This window comes from Gymnodraco acuticeps, unplaced genomic scaffold (assembly GCF_902827175.1).
Source record: "Gymnodraco acuticeps unplaced genomic scaffold, fGymAcu1.1, whole genome shotgun sequence".
NCBI classification, from domain to species: Eukaryota; Metazoa; Chordata; class Actinopteri; order Perciformes; family Bathydraconidae; genus Gymnodraco; species Gymnodraco acuticeps.
In genome coordinates this window covers 274,049-299,140 of record NW_022990938.1, presented here as the reverse complement: position 1 = coordinate 299,140, position 25,092 = coordinate 274,049, and the positions used below count along the sequence as shown (strand labels likewise).

Here is a 25,092-nt window from a genome sequence, read left to right as displayed (position 1 = left end):
GTCATTCAAACACTGCCATAGAAAACACCAACCTGGAGACTCTAGTCTATGTCCACAAATATCAATTTGACTTAAAACATCAGTATTAGATCGAAACCTAAAATGAAGTGCATAACCAAGATAACGATAATTGAAATTGGAAAAACTGTTATCTGGCAAGAATTACGTTTCTGTCCAAACACATTTGTTGTGGCAAATCAGCATAACTGATAATGTGACATCGCTGTATTACCAACACTGCTCTCTCAATCCATCTTAACGGCATCGCATCTTCTTCTCTCTGCTCTTCCTCCACTCCCTCCTCTGCTCCCTCACCCCTGTGGAGAGAGGCCAGTTGGGCTGGAAGCTAATTTGAAGCCAATCAATACGGGTCTGTGTTCCTTCCTGTTTGTGTCAGCGCAGTCCGGTGCCCTTGTCTCCCTGCCGGCAGAGAGGGAGAAGGAGCATCTGTTCGGTGACTGTCACTCTCTGACTGTAAATCCATGGCGGCCACTAATCACTATACCCACTTTAACAAGCATTGTACTGAGTGCAAAAGTCTATCTGATTGAATCTAAATGAGATTGATTGCCATGCCAAATCGAGTTGTCAAATGTGGGTGCAGACAAATGGCCATCTCAGTAACTTCATTACCTGCAGGGATGGCATTTTAGGTCCTTTTTTTGTATTGAATTTCTAGCATTGGAATGGTTTGAATTGTGTATACACAAACAGATCCACACAGATCCACAAACACACATGGCCTTTCTCTTCGCTTGCAAGCAACAACACTGATGTTCAGTAAACCTGGCCAAGATAAGACAAGTCCCCTCCTTCTTCCTCCATCCCCTTTTTTTCTAAACAGCCAATGAAAACAGTGTGTATGAGCCGGAGTAGGATGAGGCAAGTGTAGGCAGCCTGCCACAGAAGGAGGTGTGTCTCCATGAGCCAAAAGTGTGTGTGTACGCTGTGGTGTGTACCAGCGTGAGCTCACATTGAGAGAAGAGGTGGTGGAGAAGAGAGGGTGTATGTAGGCATGCAAGTGAGAATCAAGGAAAGGAGTGACAGGCAAGAGGGAAAGAGAAGCCAGGTGCGTTTTTACTCATCTTACCACTGATACACTCCCCACAAACACACACACACACACACTGAAGGAACTCTACCAGAGCAGTGAGCTGATACACGTGGGTGTGTGTCAGGGTGTGTGTGTGCGCTCGGAGGCAACAGAGGGGATCTCTGAGGATACACGGATGAGAAAGAGGAGTGGGGGAAGTCAAGGAAGAGGAGCCCAAGTGTGTTTCGCCCCGGGGGAAGCTCACACACACCGCAGACAGCACACACACGCCAGCGGGCACTCTGCACTGTTTCCCTGACAACTAGAATGGGCTGCAATTTGTGCACCTTGCAGAAACGGGAGGAACACTACAAACTGCTGTATGAGATTGCACAGGTAAGTGAGACTTAAGGAGGAGGTTTGGTGAGGGTGATGATGGGAATTATCACCGTGATAAACTTAACACCAGAGGCAATGATAGTGATGATTGCAGGAGTGATTTCCCCCAAGGAGAGGAAAAAAGTGAGACAAAATGGGAAATGAGAGAAATATGAACAAATGAGTTACTTCCAAGCTGCCAGGCGGAGAGCCAGTGTGTGTGTATTCCTTTCTCCATCAAAGTGAGTGGAGCTAGTTATTTCTCCTCAGCAGCAGCAGATGTGAGAACAAGTTAAGCTCTTTTCCCTGCTCTGGCTCCAGGGGAATTCATCACATCTCCTCTTGCCTGTGACTGTCTAAAAGCAACACAGTAGAAAGCCATTCTGCTTTGTTGTCTGTCAGAACTGGACTTGATTTTGCCAAAAAATACAATCAACTACTTCACATTTTGTGCTGTATGACAACAATATAGCCTACAAGCAGAAAGGAATACATATGTTTTCCCTGACACTCTTGCGGTCACTTCTCATATTGTCGTGATAAGCAGCAAAAGACTGTGAATGTATAACTTGTCATCTTGTACTGGGCTTGTCTGGAATGTGTTGATTAGATAGGAAGTGTCAAGTGTGACTGAAAAAGAATCATTTCCAATGTGCCGGTTATTTTATCATTAGAAGAAAAAGTGTTTGTTCCCCCTGATTGCTTTTTGAAAACGGTCCGCGCTATTTGAAGAGGTTTCGTCTGTTAATGTCACTTTAAATGTAAATACAGAGGGAGATAAATGTGAAGTGTCGGTACATATTTTTACAGCAGTGTTTGGAGCTGATAGTGGAGGAACACGTGCTCTTGGTTTTCTCTGTTATTGAAGTACAGTAGTTGCGAATACGACGCCAAGATTCATTCATCATTTAGTACCTTACATGGTTACAGACAGCAGGGAAACTGGATACGGTATAATGAGTTATCTTGTTCGTTAGTTTGGTAATGTAAAATATGCACTTGTGGGAAATAAACTCATACTGTTTGCAATAATGATGACAGTATGGTTTCTTCTTTAAGAAATACATTATCACGACCCCACACCTCCATCGCTGCTGCACGCTGCTTTCATGAACGTTACTCACAGCACCAGTCTCAAGCTCATTACGCTCTAACTAAATGGCCCATGCTTTAATGAGATGGAGGATGTCTGTGCTGGGTGGAGTGCGAGAAAATTAACCATGTCAGTTAAAGGAAACCCTAGGAGGTCACGCTCCTTTAATACCGTTGATGTAAATTGAAAAACCTGGCTAGAACAAAGGGATAAGTATAGAAACAATTAGGTGCCTATTTAAAGACCTATAAAAAGTGTATGACTGATACAATTACAACGATGAATAATCGTGTTTAAATGAATTGTTTGAGATTTTGGGCATACATTTGCATTATTTCCTTTGTTAACGAATCTAAAGCAAGCAACCGCTTAGCTTAGCACAATACATGCTAGCCTAGCTTACTCCAAATGTTACAAACTTCGCAGCATGTCCAAAGTACATCATCTTGTTTTTGAAACTCATACCAAATCAATGTTTAACAATGACCACTTTTTAGCTGCTCTTAAACGTTTTCAGTCCTCTATGCTAAAGTAGCTAGCTGTTAGCGGCAGAATAATGTTCTCTTTTTAAGCTTGGAATCTAGACTTACATGTCGAGTAAATACTCTAAATGTATATGTTATATTTACTTGGACTGAACTAGACTTGACATGGCAGAAACATATCTAATACTGTATATTTCAAGCACCTATTTAGGCAATTATTAATTGGTATAACATCAAACAAGGTGGTTTTAAGGAGAACATAACCAAATCTTCCTATTTTTGTATCACACTGTAGGTATAGCACTGTGGCAGATGTCCAAAAATACTCATCTTTGTGTGTGTAGGGTTTGTATTATTCATGTAGAGGGGATCCAATCTGTTTTGACTGTCTGTTTCCTTTAAGAAACAAAATGCCCATACTGTAAATCACTACATTTTTGGGCGAAACCCTGGTTTAGTTTGGGTAGGTTAGCAGGTAAGCACTCTGTCTGCTGTTAAATACACTGCTGTGTGCATGTGACAGTTGGCGAACTCCTACGGTTCTCATTACCAGTGTGAGAGGAAGAAATAGAAAGAAAAGAGAGCGCACCAGGCAGTAAGTGTGTCAGTGTGACTCTGTCCTGAAACTTGAGGCGGAGGGGATTCAGCAAATCCAGAGAGACTCTTCAACCATCCCTCTGTCTCATGTCTCTTTTATAAACCCAGACTCATTTCTTCTCCCATCGTTTTACATACTTTCTCCTTCTCTATAACCTTCATTAGTCTTCCTCCCGCTCTGGCGCTCTCCCTCTCAGCAATCTGTTTCTCTCCTCTTTGATTTTTTTTTGGCGCACACACAACACTACAGACTCTAAAAGTGTTTTTGTACTGTTGTACTTCCAACAGTGCTACACACTAGGACACCACCTGCTCATTAAACCAGTGGAAAAGCAAAGGATGCTGATATACTGTAGCTAAAGCAGGGATAGAACAGGTGGCAGTGGCACTTTCTGGAGCTCTTGGACGAACTGTTGGGATAATTATTTTGTTTATCCTAGAAACAGTACTTGATGTGATTGTTTATTGTTCAATGAATTCTGACCATGGATGTTTCTAAAGCCTAGACAAATGTGAGAATAACAGTTTGATATTGTTTGCATAGGAAGGGTGAGAATTGTGTAAAGAGGCAGAGAAAACTTCTGAGGGTCCAAGCAGGCCAGGGAAGATCACAGAAAAAGCAGGTTAACAGATGGTGTTAAAGGTGATTGTTTCACCACCAGCTCTCGGTTCAGTGACACTCGAAAACAGCCTGGTTGATCAGAAAAAGTCCCAACAAATCCAACTGGGTTCAATAGCTTGATCAGTCTTTTCTCTTTCTGCAGTTGAGCAGATCTGATTTTCCTCTACAGCTCAAAGGTGTGACTCATTGTCTTGATTAGCGTCCTCCAGCTCTCAGGTGTGGCTCGTTTAGCCACTCCCCCTTTAAGATCAGGGAAGGAATGTTGCTGTATTTTCTTTATTTTTTGTTTTATTATCCCCTGTCCTGCTACAAACTCAGTTCAACTCTGATGTGAAGTCATTCCCAGCTCTGATTTCCTGACTTCAGCTTGACTATCACCAAGCTTCACTAACCAAACATTTTGAAAATAAATGCAGGTGTGACGAGGCATTTAGGGTGATTTCTTTCTATTTTGGACATTATGTTAATGAGTTCCCCCTCAAAATGTCCAGCGAGCATCATGGTCCATTTGTAGAACTAATAGAGCATTTCAGATGCCAATTCCAGTGTTGAGCCTGCAGGCCTGCCTCAGTGTCCCCAACTCTACAGCGGCTATCTCTGTTCACACAGCTGCACCTGACAGGACCGCTGGCTGCCCGACCCCTACTGCCCAGTGGCTGCTGAGAGATTTATGACTCTTGTCGTACAATTTACATTCAACATTTCGTGTGTGTGTGTGCTTGCACCGCGGGGGGTTTATTCTGGCTGCAGAAATTGCCATTACATTTATTTTGCTTGTGGCTGTGTCAAATTGTCCCACGGCCTCTGTCCTACAGAGCCTCAGTGGACACTAGTGTTTTGTCCTTTTAGTTGTACCAAAGTCAGCCCTATTGTATCACACACAAAAAAGCCACTTTTAGAGTACTTCTCTATGTATAAACCTCTCCTTCATCTCTGCTACTGTAAATATTAATGTAGTGTTCCTGATTCAAATATTTGAAACTAAACATAGCAATTTAAGGCATTTAAGTTAGATCTGGTTCATTTCATAGTGTGGCTTCAGCTATTGGATGTTGTCAAATCAAAATCAAACCCTTTATTAATGTATAACCAGCAATCTTCCAACTTTTGCACGTTTTCATTGTTACTGGGAATCTAATTTTTACAACCCATGCACAAGGAATTGATAATAAACGGGTGAATGATCATATTGATCTTCATTAAAAAGACAAAACATGCATGTATTTGATATGTACCATATTTAAAAGGATATTACTTTTAGTCTGATTCGAACCATTTGTTCACCCTTATTGTTAATAAGATATGGTTGTGACCCAGGCAGAAACAGGGTGTGGGTCTGTCCTCCGGAGACAGATGCTGTGCCACATGTCCAGCCTGGTAGACAGCATGGAGGGGGCTAGACAGTCACCTCTACATCCCACCTCCTATGGTGGCCAGAGAGAGCCACACAGAGCAGGGGAAGCTGCAGTCAGACCCTCACAGCCGTCACCTCCATATGGCTACCGGTCCTAGAGGGATGTGGAATACATTGGTGATCAGAATCAGAAACAGGTTTATTACCAGGTAGGTTTGCACGTACCAGGGATTTGACTTGGTGTCGTGGTGCATACATACAAGTAAAACAAGAATTAAAAACACAGGTAGAGAACTAGAAAATATTAAAAATAATAAAAATATATAACAGTGTTTACATTGCAATGGAATAAGAAGGAATACAATACCGGTTACTTTGAAAAAACCCTCTTTCCTATGTAAATGACCTTACAATACAATTTACCTGTATTTCTGACCATAGGTGGTAAAGTTTAGTTTCTCTCAAATGATGGTTAAACATGTGGTTGATGTTGTAAATTGAATAAAAACAACATTACTTGGTTATGTTAAGTACATTTGGTTTAATATAGGTACGTTTGTTACCTTACTACGAGCATAAATCAGAATAAGTGAACAGGACACAGGAAGTGGTCCACCATCAATGATAACAAATGTATTTCTGCGTCCAAAAAACAAACCTTATCTACAAATCCCTCTGAAAGATGCTATTTATTTTTCGAGAGCAGGATGGCCTGAGATGTGTACTGTATAGCATGAGGAAGTGGTTATGGAAACATCTCCAAAGTGCTCTGCAAAATATGATAAGATCCATAAATGAGATGCAGGACAGAAGTCTGAGATGTTGATGAACATAATCTTCTGCTCCCAGGTTTTTGGTTTATAAAATGTGCTTCAAATGACAATCAGGGTATGAAGGGAGGTGCTACCTGATTCAAGCTGCTCACTTATCAGATTCACAACACTTCTCTCTCTCTCTGCTGAGATTTTGAGCTGTTTCCGAAAGTAAAGAATAAAGTGACCATTCCATTTTTCGGCCCGAGCTTGTCTTCCTGTCTGTGAGGATCAGTGAGTTTGACCTTTCCACCTGTGATTGTAATTCCCCTTGACAAGTCTCTCTTCTTTCATACACTGGCGCTTGGATTGTGTGATTTTGAGCGGCAGTTTTGTAGTGCCTGTCAGAAACTGGAACATATTTCTCATAACTTACATCTTCACTCATGTGATCTGTCTTGTTTCATATAAATCAACCACAAAAAAGAAAAAACGATCACAGCTTAGAGTTACTAAATTATAAACTTTAAGTAAGAATTCCCCCCCCCGTAAAATGTTAGTGTTATGCAAATGAACCCAGCTGTTGAACTAAGGTCCTCTGGTGTCTTCCATCATGGTTATAGTTGCTCGTTGGAGCGCAGCATGGCACATGATTTATAGGTGCATATGCCCCTGTTTCGCTGATGTGGGCAGCGAGTATTCTTGTGATCGGCCAAAATTGGAAACAGGAAATAGGTGACGGGTTAATGCGATAGTTAAAAGAGGAAACCTTTGTGTAGTTGTGTGTGTGTATGCTGGCTATAAGAAATATGGAAACCATTGGTAACGTTATTGATCTTACTGTAAATGAATTGTTAAATGTGTGTGTGATTCCTTGCAGTGGGTGACTTCTGTAAATTGATGTCCACACCACTTTCTTGCTGAATGCATGTGTGGGTGGTGAATCACCAAGTCAAGAAAAAAAAAAAGCGGGTGTAGCGGGGAGCAGCAACAATCGCCGTTTCGCTCCACCAGCCAACGATCTCCCCCTGCGTTGGCTCTGATAAGCCCAGGATGAAAGCACTTTCTGTGGGCAGAGTGACACTCCTCACCCCCCCTCCTGCCTCCCACTAGCATGATGCATGTACACACAACTACATGGCATTGTCCAGTGGCAGATATGGCTATTTGCACACCCTGTGTACATTCATATAGCACACAGAAGGAACATCTCACAGGGTCTGTCCATTTATCAGCTTTACGGCGTGTTTTTCTATTTTACGAGTGTGTAAAAATGTCATTCAAGCTCTCAGCGCCTGACAAGAGGACTTATCAGTTGTTATCAGCCTCTAGCTGATTACCATACTCACCAACCGGCCAAGTGGCCTGGCCAAGATGATAGGAGGTAGGGAAGGATGGGGGAAAATGGAAAGGTAGATGAGGGAAAAAGGTGTCACAAAGAAAGAAAATAATGGGAAGATTGTGCCGTAGTAAAGAACGAGATGAGAGAAGTAGAGCGGTAAAAAAGGAGACATCAATAAATCCTTTAAATCCCCCCATTATCCCTCTTAACCTTGCCCCTTTCCCATAGTCTCTCCCCCCCTCCTCCTGCTGTCACTTATCAGTCGCCAAACACAGTTTCAAGTCCGTTCCATCCGACTGCCCCTGTGTGTCTTGCTGCTTGCTGTCTGTCTATCTGACTCATTAATACACTTTGGCGTGACCCCGCCCTCTGAGGTGCCTCAAATGATCCCTAAAATAAATATAGAGATGGAGGACTCAGAGACAGTCTGTCGGTCATGTTTAGGAGGGAGACAGTCACTTTGTCCAGCTTCTGTGTGTGTGCTCTAAGCCAGTGATTGTTATACAGTCTGAAGCCAACCTTGTGCCGGATTAACCCAATAATGCACCTTATGGCACATGCTGCAGGCTATGTTTTGTCAGGTTAGACAGATGTTACTGAGAACCATCTGGAGCAGTTATGGATATGTTGTTGCTAGAAAAATGTGCCATGCACAGAACTTTCCCCCAGATATTTAGCTGTTTCAGGGGGAAAAATGCTAAAACACTACTTCTGAGACATAAAAACCTCTAACAACCTAAAAATTAGCATACATTTTCTCTCCGGCAGATATTTGTTTGAGATCTTTGCCAGTGAAGGTGCAGTTCTCATCTGAGACTGAACGTGCGTTAAACTATAAAAAGAAAACCTTGCTGCTTTCTCTCTTCTTTGCCAAGAATGTCCCCATCACACGAGGGGGAGACAGGGTTTTTGATACAGCTGTTGCATTGATGATGTTTTGCTCAGACAGCCACCGAGACATCTGCTCTATGACATATTGTCAAAGCGTAACATTTGTATGCGTTCTGATAAGGCTGTTAACTAAATGCTTCAAAATGCTAATGCACTGTTGCACTGCCACTGCCAAGTGTGCCCTGAACCCACAGGGTGGATGCTGGGTCCAGGTGGTCCAAAGGGAGATTAGGTTACAGCAGGGCGATGGTTTTGAATTCCCACTTAACCAACTTGGGTTTTGGAGTCATTAGGCCCACTCAGAGCTTGGAATCGAGTCCAGTTACAGATAGAATGACACTAAACCATCTGCATAGTAGGGGGGATGATTACATTTAGCAAAGGTTGTAACCAAGCCCTCAGGATTGAGAAAGCTCTCTTTGTTGTTGTTGGTTTGAGGAAAGCTATTAGATTGTCTCATCTGTGGTGCGGTTTACTTAGATCTTGTAAGGTGTTGGATGTAAGTTATGACTGTAATGTCTACATATCACAGCAGGTAACTCACACAACAACAAGCAACATGGCAAATGAATATCTTAAGAAGATTGTGAAGACCGCTTCTTTTCTCTTGTACCAGTCTTGGTGTGTTGAGTGTTTTCCCCAAAGCACCAAGTCCAAATAAATTCACTACATGTCAAGAGCAGTGGCGAACCGTCAGGGCCTTCAAGGTATTCAGAGAATACCCTGGAACACTCAGATAAAACAAACAAAAAATCGATTTAATTATATAAATAAAATGTATATAAAATGAATAAATGAGAATCGTATCTGTGTTGTTGATCTGTAATATTAGTGTTACGTTGATTTGTTTGTCCTTCTCGGACCATGCACTACGCATTTCAGTGGTTTTGTGTTAGAAAAGAAAGCAACCAATCAGATCTTGTTCTGGGTCTCTGGGTAGAATATCCTTCAACAAGGTATTCTACATCCTTGATCGAATGCCCTGGCCGTTGCACTGAATGAGAGCGTACGTTTGGACTGACAGTTTGATCAACATTACATTACATTACATTGCATTTAGCTGACGCTTTTATCCAAAGCGACTTACAATAAGTGCATTCGACCAGGAAGACACAACCTTGAAGAAAACAGAATCATATAAGTACATCAGGTTTCATAGAGCCAAACATTTCAAGTGCTACTCAACTGGCTTTAGATAAGCCAGTCCTTTATTAGTATATAAGTGCTTTGTTAATAATTCTATCGCTCAAGGTGGAGTCGAAAGAGATGAGTTTTCAGTCTGCGCCGGAAGGTGTGTAAGTGTTCTGCTGTCCTGATGTCAACCAATCAACCAATCATATATTGATTTGTAGCCAATGGGCGTATTCTTTCAGAGTTTCCCTCGGTTCCAGGGTATTCTAGAAGGCCCGCTAGTTAACTGGCTCGAGACAGAGGATCTAGATCAGGGATGGGCAACTTTGATGTACTGGCCACCAGGGGGCCGCAGATTCACTTGGAACACACACACACACAAATTCCATGTGTTGTATGTAATTATTAACAAATATACTAAGTCTGACATCTTCATTGACATTTTACAATCAAAGGGAACATCCCCCACAAATGGGAACATCCTCTAATAAGCTCACTAAACAAATATCAGTTCACAGAAATGTTATTTAATTTTTGCAAGTGGCATGTTTGTATTGAACAGGTTATTAAACAGTGGAATAAAAGTATTTTAAACTATTGGAAAGCACGGAAAATGTGTGTGCATTGAGATTAACTATTAAGATGACATACACATGAAGTCACGAACACTAACCCAGACATTAGTTGTCTAACTTGAACCTAAAACACTTGTAGCCAGTCTCTGCACTGAAATTATGAATGAAAGCGTAGTAATCATAGATAACACGGCTGGGTCCGTGACAGTTTGTTTTCATCTGATTTCAAATAAACAAAGTCTTGGTTTTAAGATAAACTTGTTTCGCCAAATTCAGATGATAAATACAACTTTTAAGCTTGTAAAGGCATAATTACAAGAGGCAACTTAACGTCACAGCAGGCATAACAACAGCCGGTGTTTCTTGTGAGGGTTTCCCCAGGAAACAAACACAATACACACAAATGCGTCACAGATTATTTTGCGGTATTTGAAATCATGTACGCAGCTCGCGACGTAACTAGGAGTCTAGTGGACGGTATCAGTAGGCTACTACAAGTTATTAATTACGTTGTTTATAAATTAATCTGAGGGCCGCAAAAAGAGGAGGTGGGGGCCGCCATTTGCCCATCCCTGATCTAGATGAATGCGACGAAGCAGTTCATGCCGTTTTATAGTTTTTAACGTTGAAATGACAAGTGCAACAGGCGAAGATGAAGTTGTTGAGGAATTGTTGTGGGTACCCTTTTCAAGACGACAATTCAGTGAAAAGACTGACAGGGGGGCGGTGGCGGCGGGGTGTGTGTGTGTCTACAGAAGCTCCAGTTGTGATAGACACGGTTCGCCACTGGTTAAGAGTTGTTCAAGCCAAAATTCCTCCAGAGAAATGTATTTCAGTAAAAAGAAAAACCCAAAAGAACAATCCAACACTGTGTTCATTCTTTTGCCCTAATGAAAGAAGTAAGAAAAGACTTTCTGCAACGAAGCTTAAAAACAAATATGTGACAAAACAAGTTGCCTTCCGAATTGAGTCCGACCGATTGGACCAATATGTTCGCCCTGATCTGATGGCCGTTTGGGGAAAATGACATTGATTGTCTTGCTATTGACTGACTCGTATGAATGTTTTCACATCTGCCAAAGCTATGGTTAAAGTTTAGACAGGTGTAGACTTTAACAAACAATATACACTGAAGGCAACATTTTGTCTCTAGAGCTTTCAAGTCTTCAACATTCAAAAGCTTCTACTATTTGTTACAGACATTTGAACATCCATCATTTCAGGCACTTTTATAACTTCTTGTTGTTATTGTTAACTCAAGTTTAGCTTGACAGTTCAGGGTTCTAACGTCAAAATAAGTGAGTAAGTGGACCTTGGAGATTGTCTTGTCAGAGCATAGGAAAGGATGTGGTTGGTTCAAGGTTGCCCACATTGACTGTAGGTTTAAAATAAGAACCGATCAACATTTTATTGTCCTCCATTTTGTCTCCAAAATATTGTTCCACCTTTGCTTTAAGTTAAGGTATTTAAACACACAACCAATGCTTTTGTTTTTCCCATGATTCAGTGTTTGTTTTACTCTTTGGGTTGTCCAAATGTGAAAAGATTGCTCTAGTTTAGTAGTCTTAAGAGGTATTTTCCTATAGGATGATTCTGCATCAGTACAGGAAGGGGCGGGGATAAGCTTGTACCCTCGTCTGAAAACTCTTGTCTATGTGCATAACCCTAACCCTAACGCAGCGTCCACACGGCGGCGTGCGTTGAAGCTTGCCGGCGGGCGTGTCTGAACTCGACCAACAACCAATCACATGAATCTCCCGCCCGGACACACAAGCACGCGGTTTGATTGGCTAGAGCTTGAACTGGCATATGATTTGATTGGCTGACGCTTCCGTCGAAGCTTCAAAAGTTGAACATTGCTCAACTTTTGAAGCGAACAAAGCGAAGTGAAGCTCCCACAATGCAGTTCGGCAAAGTGTGACGTCACCCCATTCAAAGTGAATGGGCAGAAGCGTTGACGCACACCGCCGTGTGGACGGGCCGTAACCCTTCACAAAACCTTAATCACACAGTATATTCTTTGTCTGACCCTAAGGTTACTTTTCTTCCATAATAATTTTTTCTGAATTGGAGTAATTGAGAATTTGAGTAACGGTGGTTTGATTTAGAGTCAATCTGTGATACAGACTGAAAATTACCCAAACGCAGTCACTAATCATCATCCCACTGATAATACGTTGGTGGCGGATGTGATTAGCCATTCACTCATATTCTAGACTTCCTGATACTGTGAATATAGTTTGAGTCTTGATTGAAGCGGGTAATCAGGGGTAAATTGCACCATAGTGTGTCTTCCATCTTACAATTCAACCATGCAATTGAATGAAGGTATTTTTCATTGCAGGATGAGCTCTTCTCTGCACGCACAGTTAGTGGAGTGTGAGATCGTTTTTCTTCTCCACCAAAGGGAAAGGTGATGACTGGGAAAGCTTCACATTATGAATAATGCTAATGGCTTAAGTTCTTCCAGTGAACATAAACATGCATCACTTTAAAAGGAAAAAGGCAACGGTTTGGGTAAAGGAGGAAAAAAGCAGAGTTTCCACTCCAGGCTTCTTTAAAAAACATAATTTTATGCACAAAGCAGCATATCAATCTTTTTTTCCCTGCTCCACAGTAACATGTTTTCACTTTCGAAACTTTAGCATGTTTTGCTAATTATGCCCCTGCATCCGGAGCTCGCTCTTTTTGCCTTGAACCAAAACGGATGCCCCCTTTTTCTGAATTTAATATTAACCCTTATCTCAGTGATTAATGGTGTAAATAACTCAATACTGAATAACTTTCCAAAGACTTTCCCTTTGGAATCCGGCTTAATTCAAAGAAGGAAAACAAAAATGTGGCAATGAGTCTACAAAATGCTTCAAGCATTTAGATCTCTGTCTGTTTCCTCCCTGGTGCTTGCATGTGCTTGAACTTTTATGGCTCTTGTTAAACACGATGTTATAGTGTCTGCTCTGGTAGGCTTTGATTTCACTTGAAATATTTTGGATTGACAAAGAAACAACAACAGGTTCTGGGCACAGGTGGTTATGAAGAAATGGGTCACTTAGTGGCTAATTGATATGTTTTTTTTGAGTTATTTTTGGCAAACATCTTATAACACAGAGGAAAATTAAGGTGTACTTCACATTTTAGTAGGATCCATCATTGGTTTTGTTGACATTAAGAATATCCCAAGTTTTGTTTTATAATCTAAATACAGTACAGGAATAATGCTTGGATGGAGAATGTATGTTCAGCTGTGAACTGTAATGTGGGTCTAATCGGTGACCCCCGAGAGCCTAATTCAAACTCATTGCTAGTATGTGTCCAGGGGTTGGAGGAAGGGCCTCTGTATTGTTCAGCCCAGCTCAGTGGCTGCTGTTTTAATTGCAGATGAGAGATTAATGGCAATCTAATGACTGTAGGGAGGACACTGCGCAACAATAGAGTCCTGGCGCAGCACAGGCCAAGTACATTAGTCAGTCATTGGCACTCACAATGTACACACAAAACATAATTCATGTACAGATGCACAGAGATTGAATATAAAAAGATTTGTCAGCAAAGGAGTTTTGCAGTCGTCTGCTATCAGCGCACCCTTGATCATCACAAGAAAAACAAACTAATTCTCAAACTGGCCAACCCCCCAATGTGACAAAAGAAGGCTAATTTATGCATCGCCGACATGGTGTGCGAGGAATAGGAGCGTGGCAGCGGGGCTGGATGTTCACTCGTGGATCGGGTAATTGTGATTTGGTTGCTAGGATGTTGAGGGTAATGAATGTCTTGTTGATGCAGTTTGTCATAACCCGTGCCATCCGCGGCTGCTTGAGGACACAGAGCCTATTAGTTAAACACAGACACATTGGCCCTGCCATGATGTATGAGTGCGCCAAGCAGAAGGCATTTGTCATTTCATGAAAGAAAATGAAGAAAACTGCCAGGCTGAAGTAGATGTTGTATGAGATTGTGGATGAAACCATGCATGGCGAAGAAAACCTCTTGACTTTTGCCATTGGTTCTTCTGGTCGTATAAAGAATATTTTAATTGGACTTCATGTTCATGATGGGAGGTTTCCCTTACCAGTCTCCATATCACATAGTAGCAAATGATTGCCTTGTGAATAAAAGTAAATACTCATATTGTAATTCCGAAAAGCAGAATACAAGACAAATGTTTAATTTCAAGGTTTTACCAGTGGGGAGTATCTGTATGAAACCTAATTGAAAGGAAGCCCGCCTTGCATGTGGAAGTGGTACAAAGAGCAGGAAATGAGATGGTTCTCAATGCGTTCACTGACGGATGATAACCTTTGATTTCACCCACTTACATCAGAAATGGCTGCTTGGAATGACAGTCACAAGTCAACGGTCTCTGATGTCTGCCAGCCTGTTTCTACCACTGCTGTTGTCACGCTGGGGTGGGGAAGAGAGACATGTGAAGAGCTGGAGCAGAGAGCACCCCTGAGACACACAAAACACATAGGTTGAATGAGAAAGCAGTCTGTTTTTAGAGTGCTGTGACAATATAGTGTTTTAAACCACTGAAATGTAAATAGATTGGCTGATTTATAGGGATAATGACAGTCAGAAGCAGAAATAAGCCCAGTATGACAGTAAGACAAAGAAAGGCAAACCACAGAATAGAGAATGAAGGGTATAATAAGTAATTTACTCAAGACAATATCCATGCACCTACTGCCATAAATCATCTGCAGATCAACAGCAAATTAGATTTGAATTGCATCATTGCATAAAATGTGTGTTTATTTTCTAATAATTACATTTAATGGTTTATTGACCGACTGACTTATCCTTCTGTTGGTCTTTGTACCATTTCAATAATATAAAATAAGAAAGTGTTACATTCTCTTCTAACAGATAACTTTGTACCTAATTCATTTTTGTAGTTCGGTGATTGTCCAATACATACACACATGTGACAGCTTGTAAAAATGTAGAAACTGAAAACCCTGCCCAAGGACATATGGAGGTTGAAGTATTGAGATATTGAATTATTGAAGTGATCGTTGAATTCAAGTTCTGGCTAGATACAAAATATTTTTGTTTTGGCCCTTCATTGGAAGGTGACAGCTTATGATCAAAGCCGATCTTGTTGAAGGACGCTTCAGCAGTGCAGATGCTTCGTGATGAAGGGCTTAAATGCAGGATAACCAGTTGAAGGACAGTACAACATCCTGTTACTTTTAGCAGATATGCTTCAACAGGGACATTTGAGAAGCTCTGTTCTCTGCTGTTGCTGTGAGACAATTCATTTGAAGACTCTATTGGTAAAGGTTCATACATTTTTAAGGCTTCCTCTGAAGCTCAGATCTAAAAACCTAAAACAAGCCAGCACTGTGAAGAGCGATTCCAGGAGAAAACACAGTCTAATCTACCGCACACAGATACTGTGTGATGTACAAGGGATTGACCTGAGCGGGCTACTTAACATCGGTACCGACAGCAGCTATTTAATCCACGTTTCATGTTGTCATGCGGCCTTCCTCCATGCAAAACTAATTGGTTGTTTTTGCCTGTTGTGCCGGAGCCCATGTCTGTGAAAAACTGTGAAGGACACTCATTACAACTTGTAAAGACACTCGTAGGCGAAGCAATCGTGGATGCAGGCGAGCACATAAACACTGAACTCTATCTGGTAAATAAGGGACCTAAAAAGAGCACTGAGCGAAATCTCCTTGAACCCAATGCCACAGCTCACCACACACTCACAAACACACGTATGCAAGCCAAAGCCGCTACTACTACTAGCAACACAAACACACATCTCTCGCACTCGCTTCCACGCTCGATCTCCATCTTATTTGCATTTTGGTTAACACTCTAATTGCCCCTCATTAAATACCTTGTCACTTTGATTAATTGGCGTGATACAGAAATGTAAAACAGCAGAGCGTTACAATGCATAGTGAACAGTTTCTGATTGGGAAGCTAGGCTAAATATGCAAAACAGAGGTGAAATCTCCCAAACTTTTAAAGTTGAGTCAGGGTTTGTTTTTATTCCTGAAGAAAAGGCACAGTTAGGTGAGGTTAAAATGTGGCATTTTGACTTAAATGTATGCAATGAGGAAGTGATGAACCATCCTTGCGCCTCAAAATGTGTCTCCCCTGGCTCAAATGTATCACATTACAGCATAACAGCAGCCATTTACCCCACAGAGTAATCATATTCAACTTGTAAATTGGCTATAATTGTGGTGAATTATATACTTTAGCCACTGGCGGTCACATCTTACACAAAGCAATTGGGTTCTCTATATCCTTTGAAATGACAGGTGCTGTAATTGGACAGGAAGTGAGATGGGTTATCAGAGGGGTTCTTTCACTTTCTGAGTGCTGAGCACATATTAAAAGTCTCAAGGAAACTAAACCTCACTGATGTCTACTATTTGAAAAAACAGGATGTAATTTACCAACACCTTGACAACAGTTTTGTTACAAAGAGAAATTATAAATTAGCTAACCGAAGGAGCGCTAACGTTGCACTAGCCACCTAGAGAAACGCATACTCTTGCGTAATGAATTTTTGTTTTAGTTTTTAGAACTTATCTCTGAGTCCAACAAAAAGTAAACACACAAGTAAGCCTCCTGATTTAGCACCTGACTAGCCAGTTATAAGGGAACTATATAGCATAAAAAGCAACTTGCTAACCAAATTAGCTAGCTTAATTTCTCCCAAAACCTATAAATTATCTTTTTTAAATAGTTTAGATCAGGGGTTCTCAAAGTGCGGCCCGCGGGCCAATGGCGGCCATCAGAAATGTTTCTGGAGGCCCGCGATGTGACACGCTGAAATGCATGCGTTATATTTTAATCCTCCATGGTTCGTATCTAGTAAGAATTAGAATGGAATTTAAGAATGGTAAAACTGCGCCCCCTGGGTTGTCATTCCTAAATTATGAATGACAGCTTGTGGAAAGTTTGCTAGACTACTGGTTGCATGGCAACTAGGCATCTCGCGAGTTGCGGTTAAGCGGAAAATCTGTTGTAAGTTATCAGAATCAGAAACGGGAGTTAGCTAGCGATTTTAGCTAGTCACTGTCTGTAGATAATCCAACGTTGTGTCCTCTGCAAGTTCTTAATGTATACTGTATGTATAATTGGTTAGTAAAATAAAGAAAGGATTTGTTTTGGAATTATTTTGTGTTCCGTTTTTTCTTGGGCGGCCCTCAATCCAATATTGGGTACCTAAATTGGCCCTCACTCATCAAAACTTTGAGAACCCCTGGTTTAGATCAATGAAATAATATTACACTTGAAGTAAAGCTCATATCAGATATAATTATTTGTGAAGTAATAGAAGAAGGGGGGCAAAACAATTATTATTTCATCCCCATCACCCTGCGTTTTGCCACAGGCATCGAAAGCATCACAGTATTCTCATCCCGCACAAGGTAAGGGTCATCGTGATTCGGTTGACCGAGCATGACCCACCGGTCGCACAGCCTGCCACTCAAATACTCAAATGTATGAAACCATCATCGTCTTTGCCTCGGCTGCGCTGGGTGATATTGCACGTCAGAGACTTTTATTATTGAAATGAGACATGTATGACCGTGAGCCCTTGTCACATGAGAGCCTCCTCCTGAACCATCTCAATGCAGCTGAAGGAGGAAGAGAAATGAGATTTGACAGATTATTGGTGCGAGCCACCTGCGTTTCCTCACACATCACGTTATGCCAATTTCAATGTAATCTTACGTCTATTGAGCTGAAGTTCACACAAATCATGATCTGGGGGGTTTATGGAAGAGAGCTGTGTCTTTTCAGAGGCAGACGAGGTGGCTTTTGAATAGAACTGGGGTCTCTCGGCAGCTTATTGTTTTGTTGCCCATTGTAAGCCTATTCAGTCTGAAAAACTGCCATTGTATAGTCGAACATAATGCAAACAACCACATTGTAGAGCTGTTTTGGGAGTTGATGTAAAGTGTGTGTGTGTGTGTGTGTGTGTGTGTGTGTGTGTGTGTGTGTGTGTGTGTGTGTGCCATATCTGTCCGATTTAGCTGTGACGTTGAGTGGTTTCCATCACACACCCTTATCTCTTTGTAGCAAACACATCCGTTCTCTCACACACACACACACGCACATAACACACACATAATACACATATAGAAACAAACAAACTCTTATCTTCCGGATTTCATTTTCGCTCTTGTTTGTATTCAAGAGTGAAAACAGCATTTAGCCATCTTTGTTGCCATCTCATTCAACCCTGTGACACATTTGAAGGATGACATGAGCCCTCTCTTGAGCATATTGAAAGCCTCAGGCCCGACTGTGATTGGCTTTCACTGTGCTACTTTCAACCAGGTCCCAACACAAGTAGTCTACCATCCATTTCCACACCTTGGGCTTATAGTAACCGCTCATAGTCGATGATGTATGGAATTGGTAAATCACAGGTGGCAAAATGTAGTTGAGCCTAGCTGTTTGCTATCTGGTTGACCTGAATAGTCTATGTAGTGATGTCAAGAAGTGAAATAGAAGAACATACAACAGGTGAGCGTGATCTACATTAGGTAATTCACTTCAGAAACACTTTTTGATATATTCCATGGAATGCTCTTAACATCCCGATAGCAATGAATACATTAAATGCTTTGACAATAAATACATTAAAAGAATTTCATCTGTGGAAGCCGTAGTGCTGTGAAAACCACGACCAATCATCTGAGCCGGCCCGGCTAAAGTGACTGGATGGCCTACCTGCCTGTCAGCCTTCCATCTGGGCACAAACTTATCTCGTGCCCTCATTGGTCATGTGCGCGTTCGTGTGTGTTGGAGGAGGGGCTCTGTAAGGAAGTCTGAAGGAAGGGGCAGATTTCTTTCGGTTGTGTACTTTCAAATTCTAGCGCACTCAAGCCGGTTTCTCCATTCTTACCTACCCTACCTTTAAGGTTGTCCACCATATTTTTGCCCTACAAAGCCAAAATCAGCCTATTAGGTCAAACTGAGTCTTCCATATAAAATAATGTTTTTTAGTAATAGTTAATTACATTGGCTACAAAGACCGCCAATGTAATTAACTAAAGCAAGAAAGCAATATGAAGTTAAAGGCAAGGCAAGGCAAGTTTATTTATATAGCACTTTTCAACACAAGGCAATTCAAAGTGCTTTACAAAAAATGAAAGAGATTAAGAAAATGGCATTTAAAATCATTAAAAAGAAAAGCTAATAAAATAAACATTAAAAGAAAAAATACATGGATAAAAGTTACAATGCAGTCTGAGATATGAATAGTTCAATTAAAAGCTTGCTAACATGTGAGAAAGCAGCAACCAAGGAGTAGTAGCAAACATACAATGGGCCGATAGCCAGCAAATGAAATATTCAGTAAAGGCTGTAGATCGATGATGACAAACTAAGCTTACCGAACACATAAAGAGGACACACACACACACACACACACACACACACACACACACACACACACACACACACACACACACACACACACACACAGTATATTCTCAATCAATCAATGTCTATTTATATAGCCCAATATCACAAATGTTACATTTGTCTCAGTGGACTTCACAGTTTGTACAGAATATCAATATGACAATACGATTCTGCCCCCCCCCAAAACTGTTTCTCACCACTTTGAACCTCGACCTTTAAAGAAGAGCGTTCGCAGACAAGAAGCTTTAGTTTAGGGCTACTGGGAACCATTTTTATTGGCAATAGTAACCTTTAACTTGAGAGGGATATGAAGGCTGAGCTGCATTGTTGGTTTATTTCAGCCGTCCCCATAGACCGACGTGAACTATACTATTTTTAGTGTTCTCGTGGAGCTTTCCTGTGTTATACCAGATGATGTAATGACTTGAAATTGTCTCTCCGTCAGCTTGGTCACATACGTAAGCACAGATGAGTAATGAGAAAGGAAACTTGCAATCAAAAGGGAATTACTGTTTGATATTGATGTGATCCGCACACCTACACGTCTCAATGTGGATAAAGAAATGGCAAGTAGCATCTGTCCACTCAAATATGTGAAGATGGAGGGGAACATCTTTACTACAAGCCCTATGGGTACAACTTATTATGGTTATGGTTGGGTAAGGTTATGGAGACAACTGCAAAATAGGATGAGGTGGAATTGATGTGGACTATTAACCATTCAGATTAATCCACTCCTCAATTTGATTTAAATAGCCTTCTTTAACTTTTCTGTGCCTCTTTATTGCTTCGTTGTGAGTTAAGTTTCCAAATAGCTTTTTCTAAATGCAGTGTATATGATGTAGGAAATGTGTGTTGCGCACAAACAAGTAAACACATTAAGGTTCTGAGCCATTATCCCCAGTCTTTGTCACATCTGCTGGCTATTAATCAGGCTCCAGTTAGCTCATCAACAGGCAGATTGAATAGAAGAACAACAGCAGGTAAACACGCGGGCAGGTGTAGCTGCGCAATCACTTCCTGCTTTCCACAGCGCTCGCTCTGATTGGAGATTAATGTGTCCATCTGGAACTCATTACAATTCGAAAAGGTTGTGGAACTTTCTCTATCATTTCTCTGTCACGGACATCGGATGATGTGTGGAGGAGGACTTTTATGTGTCGAAAACACAAGAAAAGTCACAGGTTAGATGCAGCCATTGGTTAATCGCTATCATAGCTGCATATGGCGGCTGATGGGGATTGATGGGCACTTTGGAACATCTGCCATGCAAGGTCTAGAAGGCCTGTACTAATAGCAAAAAAGAAAACCAATGCTGTAAACGTGTTATCCAGTTTGCTGCTACTAAGCCCTTCAACAAGGCTAGAATATATGAGACACTTCCTCTTCATATTTCTAAATGTGTTCTCCCAATAATGAAGCTGACATTAGGCATATGCGTTCACATTTTAAGCCCTTGACAAACACTCTGACAATCTTAGACATCCGAAATCAATGCGAACAATCAATTTCCGGATATAACGGGCTGAAAATGAACTTCACACCCTTGGCATACAGAGGTTAAACTAATTGGGTTCCACTTAAACGCTTGGTGTGTGTGTTCTCACATTGACAGCTGTCAGTATGACATCTCTTCTTCACTGATTCCCACTTGGTACAACCTTTTCTAGTCTTGAAAATTAAGTAGGCCCTGCTTGCTAAAAACTAACATTCCCAAAGGAGCACTGTCTACCTCCACCTCCCCACGTTGCTGCTCATTTGCTTAAATCAGTATTATTTATATTGCACTTGTCTAATGGGCTTAATGGTACGAATGCAATGTAAATAATGGATTTTGGTTAGATTTATTTGACAAAAGATAATGGTGCAAAACAGAATGAGATAAAATGCCCTCATTAAAGAGTTTTTCTCTGTCAGCAAATGCTGCAATCCATTACATTAAACAGTCTCTTGGAAAAAGGTCAGAAAAGCACATTTGTGAGTAGCTGGTTGGCAGTTAAAATGTCAGAACCTGCAGGAAAAGTGAACCGTGTGGATAAAAACAAGGAGAACATGCAATGTGCACCCTCCACTAAGATTTACTGACAAAGTGCCCTTTAGAAAAAGCTCTCCACTTGTAGTTGCTTTACTGGAAGCTTTTAAGCACCTAACTGTGGAGACATGTAAAAGTACCGGGAGGCTCCCATGTGTGAAAGTGAAACAGGTCGATTCTGAAAAGAGCATGTCTCCCTGTCAGAGCATGCTTGATTAAAAAAGGTAATTCTTGGATAAATGAGTGTTTTCAAAAATAAAAGTCCTACGTTCTTTAATATGTGTGCTCTTTTAACTTTTTCTAGAGTAGTTTCCTTTGTATATCAGATGTAATGGCACTGACAAGATAACTCAGACGTTGGTATAGATTATCAGAGGTGGGAAGTTACTGTACTTAAGTACATTGTTCTGGTATCAGTATTTTACTCCACTACTTATTTTTCTGACAACTATTTACTCTTACTTCTTACATGTTGAACACAAATACCTGTACTTTCTACTTCTTACATGTTGAACACAAATACCTGTACTTTCTACTTCTTACATGTTGAACACAAATACCTGTACTTTCTACTTCTTACATTTTGAACACAAATCCCTGAACTTTCTACTTCTTACATGTTGAACTCAAATACCTGTACTTTCTACTTCTCACATGTTGAACACAAATACCTGTACTTTCTACTTCTTACATGTTGAACTCAAATACCTGTACTTTCTACTTCTTACATTTTGAACTCAAATACCTGTACTTTCTACTTCTTACATGTTGAACTCAAATACCTGTACTTTCTACTTCTTACATTTTCCAAACAGCTGGTTCCTTTAGTCTGAATGTGTGTTTGGTGGCGTGATCATTATTATTTAGAGTCATTGCGTGCCTATTGATTTGAACACGATCCGTGTATCCATCATTTCCTGGTCTTCTCTAAAGAAGAGGGACCAATTGAAACGTTGTCATGTTGCCGTTGTTCAGCATGGAAACATTCATTAGCTAACAATGACATTATTGTTCTATTAATATAAAGGGAGGTCAGGTACTCTTTAAAACAGCTGCTAGTTATGGGTACTTTTCACTGAACTACATTTCAAAGTCCATACTTCTTTACTTGTACTTGAGTAAAGAAGTTTAGTCAGTACTTCTACTTTTACCAGAGTATTTTTCAACACGAGTATCTGTACTTCTACTTGAGTAAAGGATGTGTGTACTTTTGCCATCTCTATAGAATATGGTTTGCTTCCTTTTACATGAAGGAGGACAACGTTTCCTAATGATTTGTCCTCTTCTTATCCCCCAGGTGAACGGGCGCAACTTCTCCAAGGCTGACCATGAGGAGGCAGTGGTGGAGGCCATCAGACGAGACCCCATCGTTGTCCAGGTTCTCCGTCACACACCCACAAGATCCACGGCCGCTGTTGCATATAACCACAACTGCATGCAACAGGATGGGTGTGTGGTGGATGTGTGCACGCAAACGGACATCACCTTCGAGCACATTATGGCACTGGCGAAGCTACGGCCTGCGACTCCGCCCGTTCCTGACATCTGTCCTTTCCTTTTGTCCGACAGGTGAGGGAAAACACTTACTCTTAAGACAAGAAGGTTATTGGTACATCCTGAAATATCATGGACAATTATTACCCCATATTTTGTTGACTGGAATCAGGTTTTTTTCCACCCCAGATGAACGTCAAGCATCCCTTCTCTTGTGTTCTCTTATTTCATGGTTGTAATTGATTAGTTGTATCACTGTGGAAACCCCTAGACTAGCTAAGTACTTTTGTCCATGTGATATCATTATGCGGAGCCCAACCCGCACGCAATAATTGCTTCTTTGTGCAACATTCATTTTCTTTAATGGGCACTTTTGCCGGGTGATTAAAGCCAATGGGCTGATAGAGCGAGCATTCTGGCGCTAAGTCCATTCATTGGCTATTTATAGGGCTTTGCAGGCTAGTAGATTAAATCAATTTGTCCGATAAAACTACAAATCTGCCAGTCTGGGTCGAAGATTATGGAGAGGCAGTTATCATGGTGACAATTTACAGAGGTCATGGCTTTTATGGGGGGATTGGTTGATGTTTACATTGCTTGTTCAGAGATTTGTTGCAAAATTAGATAACTACGTTTATGTCGTGTCTGCTGTCAGTGGGTTTTTTTTCTCATAGAAGCTATTTCAACTGGATGTGAACATAATATTTACACAACCAAAGCCATTCGAAAATGATCGTCTTATTTCAAGTAATGGATACTAACCACAAGACACATGAACAAACATTGAAATGATCTTTAACAAAGCTGTATTTTCTTGTTTTTGTCTATAGTTGTCATTCCATCCACACCATGGAGCATGAGTTTTATGAATGTCCAGAGTACCTGTCCAATATCCCAGCAGAGGTGGAGAGGACTGAAGATTATGAGTATGAGGTAGGGTTTTGCATTATTCTACAGTTTGAGAGTAATTTAATGAGATATGTTTTTGCCTTTCAGACAATCTGTGCACAACTTTAGTCCAGAAAAAAACATTTTCATTGGTATGCAATGTAATGGTGCACAGAGGATGATTCTTTAATATGTTTCTGTCATATCCAATGAAGGTGTACAATGTCCAAACTTTTAAATATCATTTGTATTGGAATTTACCAACCAGAGTTAGGCTCTCCTGAGAGGAACCAGTTACATTTTGGACAATGCATTATCCTTCCTTTGATGCTTTCATTTGACCAGCATTAGAGGGGTGTTGGAAAGGATGTATTGATAGTGTCAATAGTGGAATTATCAGTTTACCAATAATGAAATAGGTGACAATGCTGTGATAAGCCATGATTCACGCAGCTTAATTATTGTACAATACACATGTATGGCTTTTTATTTCTACGTAGATTGAAGGCAGTTGGACCACTGTTGTGTACACGCTATCTCAGGAGAGGATTCAAGAATATCCATAATGCTTTTATTCTCACAATCCCACAAAAATACAAGAACAAATGTCCACAAGAATAATAAAACAGAAATGTCTGAAAGCTGCATCTATATACGTTTGTTCCGCGCAGCATAAGAAAGACCTTGGGTTTAAGACGGGAGCCATTCTTTATATACCCTTACAGAAAGAAGATCCCTCTCTGTCGGGCCTCCCTGTTGAATTCCCAGTGTGTTTCGTTCACAGGCTGTTATCATGCTCTGTCCTTCAGAAAAATGTGTGTCCACTTTTCACACAGGCACTTCAAGCTAAAATGTGGTGAAAAGCAAGCAAGTTTGTTTAGGTGAGCAATGGTACGACCTTGTACTGATATAATACATTACGTTCAGTTGTGGCTGTTGCCATCTATAGTATCTTTTAAATGAGTCTTATGTATGTTTAGACTTCAGTCTGGTTTGACAGGACTGGAAATACATAAT

At 40.9% G+C, this 25,092-nt stretch overlaps 1 protein-coding gene across 2 annotated transcripts in view; it reads left to right on the top strand.

The window, feature by feature from the left end:
- The first annotated feature begins 987 nt into the window (after positions 1 to 987).
- Positions 988 to 25,092, top strand: part of pdzrn4 (PDZ domain containing ring finger 4) — a 37,244-nt gene continuing 13,139 nt past the window's right edge. The window contains exons 1-3 of one of the 2 annotated variants that reach the window (XM_034234288.1): positions 988 to 1,429; positions 22,991 to 23,262; positions 24,018 to 24,120. In XM_034234288.1, coding sequence (XP_034090179.1) covers positions 1,361 to 1,429; positions 22,991 to 23,262; positions 24,018 to 24,120 — 444 coding nt within the window. In that variant the 5' untranslated portion in view covers positions 988 to 1,360. The remainder of the gene's footprint in view (positions 1,430 to 22,990; positions 23,263 to 24,017; positions 24,121 to 25,092) is intronic. The other variant, XM_034234289.1, reaches the window with a different exon arrangement.